The sequence below is a fragment of the Thunnus maccoyii genome, chromosome 23 (genome assembly GCF_910596095.1).
Source record: "Thunnus maccoyii chromosome 23, fThuMac1.1, whole genome shotgun sequence".
Classification (NCBI taxonomy): domain Eukaryota; kingdom Metazoa; phylum Chordata; class Actinopteri; order Scombriformes; family Scombridae; genus Thunnus; species Thunnus maccoyii.
Window position 1 is genome coordinate 17,058,865 of NC_056555.1, and position 9,185 is coordinate 17,068,049.

Genomic DNA, 9,185 nt, shown 5'->3' on the forward strand with positions numbered 1-9,185 from the left:
GCTTGCTCAAAAGAGGTGTTTATGAATAGCTAATGACCAGATAATAATGTTAATTTATTATTAAAGCAAAAAAGTAGTATGCCACATCGTATTTTGTTTTGTGATCAGGAACACCACTGAAACATCTATCTGGTCATAGCATATATACTGTATACTGTCGAGTGATCAAGGAGGCAGGGTTTTTACTGACTCGCACAGTTTAAATAAAATAACCTGATTGCATGTGCCATTAAATTTAGAATATGGAGCCCCAACACAGACTAAAGTCAGTAAAAGGTTGCCAGATAAGTCAAAAATACAACTGAATGCATCAATAAATAGAACAGTTGGTTAGATCATGGAAATGGAACATAAAACAATATATAAATCTTGATACGTTTCCTTTAACGTCCAGTCATATAGGTTCAATATTCCAATCAGTAAAATAATTTTTTAACCAAGTGATTTGGAGGTTAAGGGAAAAATATAAAGCTTCATATTTTTTAGGCCCCATTTTAATGAACTAACTAAATAACGAACGGTATTATTTATGATGTATTGAATCATATTTATGACCTGTATGATAACATTTTAGTGCCTTTTTTTTGTTTCGGGACTTCATATTATAAAGATGGTTGACTGAGGTTAATAGAGTCAGCAAAAAAAACCAACTTCCCCAATCCCTCTATACAGTACCTCCTGTGTGATCACTCAATACAGTTGCACAAATAGAAAGACAGCCACAGCTTGAGTTAGTGCGAGCGCCAAGCCTCAAGACAAGTGCAGATAGAGCAGTGCGGGCATGTGGATATGTGCGCAGTAAGTGGGGTGGCTTACCTATAGCTAACCTCATTAACTATTTGTGTGTGTTGAGCAATCATACCTCCACAAGAAAAGTGCAGTTGCAGGCCTCTCAAAGTGAATTAAAAAAAAAAATTGTGATGGCACACACCAAAACAAACACGTGATGTGAGTGTGATGTGCAAAAGAAAAGTGAAGGGGTTGGCAGGGCAGGAGGGGGGCATCAGCGTTACCCACCTGGGGGTGGAGAGACCTCCAGGGAAATCTCAGGTAGGGGCGGGGCACCGTTACTGTCTGGGGCAACACTTTCTGAGCATGTGACAAATATAGTGGTGGATGGAACAGCTGCTTTTAATAAGCACAAAGCTTCAGCATCTGCAATGCCTCTCTCAGTCTCACACTCACATGTACGCACCAAACAGACACAATCACACTCAAACAGACAAACTTGTACAAAACACACACTTCTACACCCACCCACCTGCCTCCACGTAGGCATACACACTTTATCACAATAAGTCATATTTTTACAGACCATTCTTTCACATTTGAAATAACATACAGACATACACAGGAATAACGTACTGTACCCTGCTTAAAAATGTACAAAATGTGCTGTTAATGTGTCATTTAGGTTCACAGTTGAAATTCACATCAATAAACACTAAGTTAAAATTCTACCAAGAGGCTGAATCATACTTTATACTTCCGTCAAGGTGTTGCAGTGGTTTTGCTGCTAAGATTTACCAGTTCTGTTTTTGTTTTTTTTATATATATATAGCACCACTGCAACACTCGGTGGAAATGTCGTGCATTGTCAGGCAGTGTTGTGCATTCATTATATATCTAAAGTAATCATGTTAGACTCTCTCACTTTGTACTAAGGTGTGTTAGTGTTGGCGACGAGAAAGATTCCACTGAAAATGGCTTTACTGGATCATGAAATGCAAGTTACCCCTGAACTGTTTATCCATGTGTTGTTGCACATGTTATGATCTGTGTTGGGCAGTAATGCATCACTTATTAACATGTTACGGCAACGTGAATAGTTTTTCAGTAATGTGTAGAATAAAGGATTACAATTTGAAATTCAGCAATTACACTACAGTTACTAATCGCTGTTACAATCTTTACTACTTCTACTTATTTTGGAGGGAATTTTAAGCCTTTATTACTGACAGTGGAGTGTTGATATCCAGCCGGACTCGAACCGGGGTCATGTTCAGTGCTTTAAATTATGGGGGCACTCCTGCTTTGACATGTTGGGAAGCAGTTAGCCTCCACTAAAAGAGGAGAAATGTGCCTTCCAGTTGCTGTCTCACATTGTCTCTTCCTAGCTAACATTAACCTACATTCAGGATTCACCTGGTTTAGTTCAGAGTTGTAGTTTTTGTGAAGCCTGAAGCTTCACTGTGAGGACGGGAATCATGAAGTGCAGCTGCATGTTGTCACTGAGAATAACATTAAGCTAGCTGTGGATGGTTAATACTGTAAATAAAGTAGATATATAACATGTGGGTATGAAGGCTTTGGAGGTGCAGTAATGTAATTACTTTGTCAATGAGTAGTTGATTACATTGCTCAATTTACTTGCCCAACACTGGTGATGATACTGGAAATCACGAACCAGTGCACCACTGTTCTAAGCTACAACTAAGATCTGACTGGCATACTTGAATAAGTCTAAAGAAATTATTTATCTGACAAATCGGGGACATTTTTAGGTAGACTTTAGGAGTACCGAGCTCTCCCTCTGACCATGTCGGAGCCTCAAGATGCTGCAGCACCAAGGTCAAATCTCAGCGCCGGCAACAAGCCAGTTGCATGCCAGCACCTTGCTCACATGGGACGGTCGGGGCGTCAGCTGAATCAACAGAGAGGGATCAGCTGGCTGGCAAGAGGAATTTCAGAGATGCTGACAGCTTGGTCGTCTCTACAGATCACTCTGGAGCACAGCAGCATGTCCATACTGCCGACTATTGGCTCCACATTTACACTCCTATGTGGCTGTGTTTGCACATTCACGCCAAGTTCAGGGTTGTGATCGTCATATTACATGTGTAGATGTGCTCAGTTTATCCCTTAAGGCAAACAAGGGTTGGTGTTTGATGTATACACTTTGACAGACTTATTGTCTTCCTAAACTCCTGTTGTCCTTCCTTCACAACTTCCCCTAATTTTTAAGCAAAGTATTGATGATTGTATGTCTGGTCTTGTGCATACATTCTTCTGTCATAATCTCCTAGACTGTGAGGTGACAGGGGGAGATTAGATGTCTATCACTCACCTTCTGGCTGGCCATTTGGCGTCTCATCTAAAGAAAGAAAAACAAAAGATATCAGTGTCAAACAAGACATCGAGATATCTTGTTGTATGTCTTTAAAGGCAATCAGCATAATCACCTAAAATTGTCTTTCTGTTTGTGCACATTGACCTAATTTATTGATATACATTCACCACTAAGCCATATCATCTTTGTGTTAGATGACTGGCTCCTCATGCTTAGACACCATGTAGTCTTAACTGATTATGAAGGAGGCCCTCATGACACACCATTTGTTTGCCCTCTGCCTTGTCTAGACTTTTGAAACTAATGTTGTGGGGGCAGCAACAGAAACATATTTGGAGTAACAGGACTCAATGCAGGGCTCCAGCAGATCAAAGCATCCATGCAGCCTTTGGCATGCAATGGATTAGAAAATTAACCTCTTTTGTTATTAATGGGTTAGTGGAGCAGAGAGCCATGGGAGGTTGCCTAGTAGTCATGGGAGTTTTGCAACATCTGGAGCACATTTTCTTTTATTATCCTTGCTCAGATTGTTTGTAACAGCTTTCAAAAGTGCACAACGTAGTCTTAAGGGGGACACATGAAGCTGCTGTAGTCAAGGGGACCACAAGAACTGTAATTGGTCAGATTTTGCTGCTTGTTTTTTTCTGCTACAAGTTTCCAATGCTGGTGGAGATTGTTGATAGTGAAGTTGGAAAAAATAATCTGCTGCTTTCCGGTAACTCACGTCTAGCAGAGCCATTGTTCTCCACTGTGAATGAAAGACTGCAAACAGTTACTGTGGGGCATTTAATCAAAGTCCAAATCCCATTCCGACAACAAGTCATCTAAACAGCAATATACTTTTTTGCATTTGCCCTCATGGCGTTTTCTGATGCTGATGCTGTCAGGAAAATTGCAAAATTAAAACTGTCTTCTGATCTGACACTGTTATGGATAAGGTTTGGTCCATGGTCAGGCACAAAAACGACTTGGTTTGGGAAAGATCATGTTTTTGGTTAAAGTAACTTCTTGGTTAAATGCCCTGCACGACCCCACAAGTGTTTGCTGTTATTTTGGCTGAATAGACCTCTGCACAAGATGAAGGTGAATTTTGCTCACTTTCAACATGAGCAGAAGTCTTTTCAGCTAAAAAAAACCCCTAAACATATGCTGGGATGTATTTGGGGTCACCGGATTAATTGAACTAAAGTCAGGAAGATGTCGATCAAACAGTCTGTACACACACACAGACATCTGAGAAGACGTCTAATCATACAGAATAAGTGAAATCACCTGTGTGAGTGTGTAGGAAACCAATGTGGTCATGGTTAAAAGAAAACCCACATTGAGTATTTGTAGGAAACAGAAAGCGAGCAGTGGCTTCCTGTGTTAGAGTCCATTGTTATGGCAAACGTATGCTGTTTAGGGTCATGTGCTGAAACAATTGCATGCTGTCATTTGTCTTGGGGGGACAGTCTCCGGCCTGATCATGTATGACACTTGCATCTGGTGTTGTGGTGGTGAAAGGCTGAACTATAAATCAAAACTCATGCCACAGGTATCTATGCTGGGACAACTGTTAACCACTCGTGTCAAGAATAAATCCAGCTTTAAATGATAAATAAAGTATCTATCATGGTGATCAAAGTTACATTGCTCACATTAAATCACTGAAATAAATCAAATGTCTCATGTGCATGCAGGATGGATTTTTGAGACCAATTTTGATAACCATTAGCGTGAAATAGCTTGTCATCCGGTGTCAATACTTCAGTCAACCATTCATTTGGGGGTCTGCATATGTGAGAAGAAGGGGAATGGGCAGAAAGAAGTGGGCAGAGGGATTAGCGGTACATATTTGCAGTGATGACAGTTGACAGCTCTGTTGCCATCACGTGTTCGAACCTGTCAGTTTCACAAAGCCCTCCATGAGGAGCACCGTCAACACCAATCTGTGAATTCTTAAAGGTTTCCTGTATATGACTCATTGTTGATTCTCTTGGAAACAATCTTTCCTCAACTTTTATTTTTTTATTACATTTTATTATTAGCTAATTTAGTTTTTTTTTTTTTAATTTAAAGGAGAGAATGAGATTGTCACAACAGGGATTAAGAGCAGTTGCAGAAACAGAAGGAAGAAATAAGGAAAAATGCTAAAAAAAAGACCATTAAACAGTGTTTGTTTCCTAACAATAAAAGTCAAATTTAATCCAGTATTTTTCAAACTTGTCTTTCAGTAGTTGAAGAGCATAAATTTAAATACTCAAACCCAGTATCTTTGACATTAAACCTCTGACTCTCTCCCCAAAATGCTGAAAATAAATGGCCAATAATCCGATGTTTGTTCCTTTCACATAACACATCTAATGTTGTGAGACGTGAGGCTCCTCTTTCAGCGTCTCTTTCAGAGAAACCTTTCTTGCCCTCAAAGAGGCTTTCTCACAGCCAGCTGTTGTCTATGAATACCGCAACCATAATTCCATCTATGTCCACCGACAATGCACCGTTTTCAACAACCATTTTCCCCTATCGCGTCTTAGCCTCTGATATCCCTCCATTTGTAATCATTCCCTCTGAACATTCCAGCTCAAAATTAGCCCTCACTGCCACCTCACTTCAAAACAATGTGTCGCTGGCCACTGGGCCACAATCCTGCAGGGTCACATCATGCACCCGAGAATGAGACTCGCTCGCTCTCTGTCTCATCACCCCTGAGATAATGAGAGTGGAGAAAGGTTTTGTTTTACCTCTGAGGACTCCCAGTGCAGCTGACAAGGCTGCAGGTATTTTCAGCTGTTGCCCCTGCTGGCGTGCAGACAGAAGGGCTCATACAGGCTCCGACATGAGCCAAACTGCCGGCAGCTTTATTTTTTCCTAATATAGACCTTTATTGCATTAATAACGATGAGCTTAAATGAACTACTAATTGCCCCTGCTGTAGTGCTTTATTTCACTTTATTTTACTTTTTATTTCTATTAAATCTGGTTAGACAAGCTCTCCAGCAAGGATCTTTTTTTTTTAAGACTTTAAATGTCTGAAAGTAGTTGAAAGGTGTATTTGGGCGGCAATTAGCTGCTGACAGGCTTTCCTCCTGCATTCAACCATGGGTTTGATTTATGAGGTGTTGTTGTGTAACACAAAGCAACAGTGTCAGGGGACCGAGCTCGGGGAGAGTGATGGAACTTAGTGACAATAAATATCATGAGGTGGAGACATGGGCTTCACCACAGCTGACACCCAAAACCTAGTGCAAAGGAAACCGCAGCGAGGACTGTGCTGGAAGGCTTCTGGGCACCAGGTCAAAGGGTTGACGGTAGGTGGCCAATCTCTGAGTGATCCATCCCAGACGGAGAGTGGCAGGGAGATGTCTGTTTTGGTGTGTGGCACAGGAGAGGAGGAGGAGGAGGAGGGGGGTCGGGTGGCAGCGGAGGGAGATGGCAGGGAACAAGGGATGGGGATTAAAAGTGCACTCATTCTGAACTATTCCAGGGACAAGAATCCCAGCCCCAAGAGATCTGAGGGCGACTCAGCCAGTCCGTCATCTCGTTCCGACTTTTTAAAGGCTTGAGAGTGGGGTGTTTAAAACAACAGCACCGGCCTCCTCCACTTCAGCTGTTCAGACTCATTTAAAGAACAATACTTTTCTACCCTCATTTATCTGCTCCTCGGGGCGATGCTGCTATTTATGGATAGTGTTTGTGGCAGACTGGAATCTGCTGCCTCTATTTCCCCACAGCTTTGTCTCTGAGGGGATCAGGGATGTTTATGGCAGTGGATGGACACTGCGAGGGCAACCAAGCTGTACGCAATCTATTGTACAAAGGTACATAATGACTGAGGACAAGCTGGCATTGAGCTTTACATCACTTCAATACCTTTAGCTTCCTCTGGCTGTTGCAAACTCCTACTTTATTAATCCCACTTAATGATCCAACAAGAGACTAGACTGAAATCTGGATGCTGAGGAATGGGATTTTGGATTTTGAAAAAGTGTCAGATCAGAAAAATTTTTGGGAATTCGTCATGTCCGTGAATATGTCAGTGCCCATGAAAGAGCCTCCACGAACCCTGTATAAAAAATCTCCATCTAGTCAAATCAAGTCAATTTTATTCATTCCATTCATTCACCCACACAAATTGGCCTCAAAGTCAACACCCCAAGTTCTCCGTAAAAAACTTCAATGTGGAAAAAAGTAAGAGACATCGGGAAGAACATAATAGGAAAAAATCCTTCTTCCAGGATGGGCAGACATGCAACAGATATCATGTGTACAAAGACACGTGTTAGTGTCGATGTGCAAATCATGCCTGACGTGTCAAGAACTGCTACAGACAGATCAACCTCTGGAGGATCACGGGTTTATTAAAAACGTGTATCAGCTCTCATCAGGAAGGCTTCCAAGATCCCAACAAAATGTTCCATTTCCTCTACATGGGCATGTCTGGGTTGACAGCAGACACCCAAAGAGCTGAGCTAATGGGGGGCGGGGAGGGTGGGAGTAATACCATATCGTAATGACAGACAAGAGCGGATTAAAAGGGAATGTTGATGGACATGGTGGTACAGATGACTGACGTTATGGTGTGGAGGGAAGATCCAAAGTGAGAGCAGTACAGGGGATGGGTTAAGATGTTGTGCATGGTTGAATATGGACTTGGATTATGGGCAGAGGGCAGGTCTGAGGGGTCCTATTTGGCTTCCATCAATCATCAGGAAGACAACCACAATCAGGATGAGCTGTATTATTTATCCTAAGGCAAGTTCATCCACATTGCATCATCCATCAAGGGTCTTTGCTTGTGTCCAGCTCAGTGCTCATCAACATTCCTTCACTGTGCTTCATCATCATATCTTTCACTCAGAAGACTCCAGTATGCCAACCCCCTTCAACAATAGTATCTGTTCATAAACCTCAAATCTTCTCTTGCCCCCGGGATAGTAGAAGCACGCATGCATCAGTAATACAATACCACTGTCAAAGTCACTTTGAAGATTCCTATGAACAAGCTGGCAGACTTGCCATAAAGTGATGGAGTTCCCTGCAGCGAGTAAAAACTGACTCTGCTCCCCTCAATCAAAAACAATACACAGGCAAACATGAAATAAAAGCAGCGTTGATAGAAGTACAACACAGTTAAGTGGCTTCACAAGCATTAAAACTCAGCATTTCTGCCTTAAAATGTGTTAAAACATGTCTGGATGTCATTTTCTGAAGCAACATGCTAATCTCACCCTCACTGACAACACTCCTACCTTTCTTTGTGGGCTCTGGCATCTTGCGCCGCGTCCCAAGAAAAGCGTCAAGGAGTCAAAAAAAAGGTGCCGGTTTTCAGAGCAGTGTGACTGTACGGGAGGTCAGGTGAGGCGTGGGAGCCCTGAGTCCAGCAGGGAGAGAGATGATGATGATGATAGTGGCAGTGGCAGAAAAAACCTCTGGGACCCCTCGGACCAGAGTGATGGGAGATGAGGAGGGCACAAGGATACGGTTTGGAAATCTCAGTGGGGGTGGGGGGGTGGTTGGGGCAAGGAGGAGGAACAGTGACAGATCAAGGAGGGACAGGCTTTCAGGCCTTATATAGAGAGGGGACATGCTCCTCCTCTCTGTAGTGGACAGTGCAGGTCTGTCTGTCCTACACTGGAGCATCACTGTCCCCAACTCACTGGCTGCTGTGCCAGGTCGTTGGATAAAAGGCAGCAGCAAGTAAATGTGAAGTTTTCATGCTACGCTGCTGCACAGAAGTGACATTCACTAGACTTTGATGTTTTTAGGATAAGTCAAGAGATATTCTATATATTTGTTATTGTGAATAAATCCCATGAAAAGACCAAACCAAGTATAGGAGTCCAGCTTCCTCAGCCTGTCTGTGGTCCTCAGCCTGAAGATCTTTAGCATCTACTGAAGATTTAAATCTTTAAAAACAGGTCACAAATACACAATTTAATTTTTAATAAAGACTAACCAATCTCCTTAAAAACCTTGGAACTGTAGCTTTTTATCAACTGTTTTATCAAATGTTACTCAAATAGTGATTTGTCGGGGACTATTTTCAGCTGTGGATTAGGTGAGCTAGCGATTATTTATAGCTGCGAGATGTATGTGGGATCAACTCAGAATAAACTACAGCACCCATGTT

The 9,185-nt window shown here is 42.1% G+C and overlaps 1 protein-coding gene across 4 annotated transcripts in view; it reads right to left on the reverse strand.

Annotated features, from left to right (window-relative positions):
- The window catches only part of mybpc1 (myosin binding protein C1), a 34,093-nt gene extending 25,586 nt beyond the window's left edge, over nucleotides 1-8,507 (reverse strand). For 3 of the 4 annotated variants that reach the window (XM_042403467.1, XM_042403466.1, XM_042403468.1), the window contains exons 1-3: nucleotides 8,305-8,505; nucleotides 3,068-3,094; nucleotides 1,018-1,089 (exon numbers count right to left, since the gene is read on the reverse strand). In XM_042403467.1, coding sequence (XP_042259401.1) covers nucleotides 1,018-1,089; nucleotides 3,068-3,094; nucleotides 8,305-8,326 — 121 coding nt within the window. In that variant the 5' untranslated portion in view covers nucleotides 8,327-8,505. Of the gene's footprint in view, nucleotides 1-1,017; nucleotides 1,090-3,067; nucleotides 3,095-8,304 lie in introns of all 4 variants that reach the window. The other variant, XM_042403469.1, reaches the window with a different exon arrangement.
- Nucleotides 8,508-9,185: the final 678 nt, after the last annotated feature.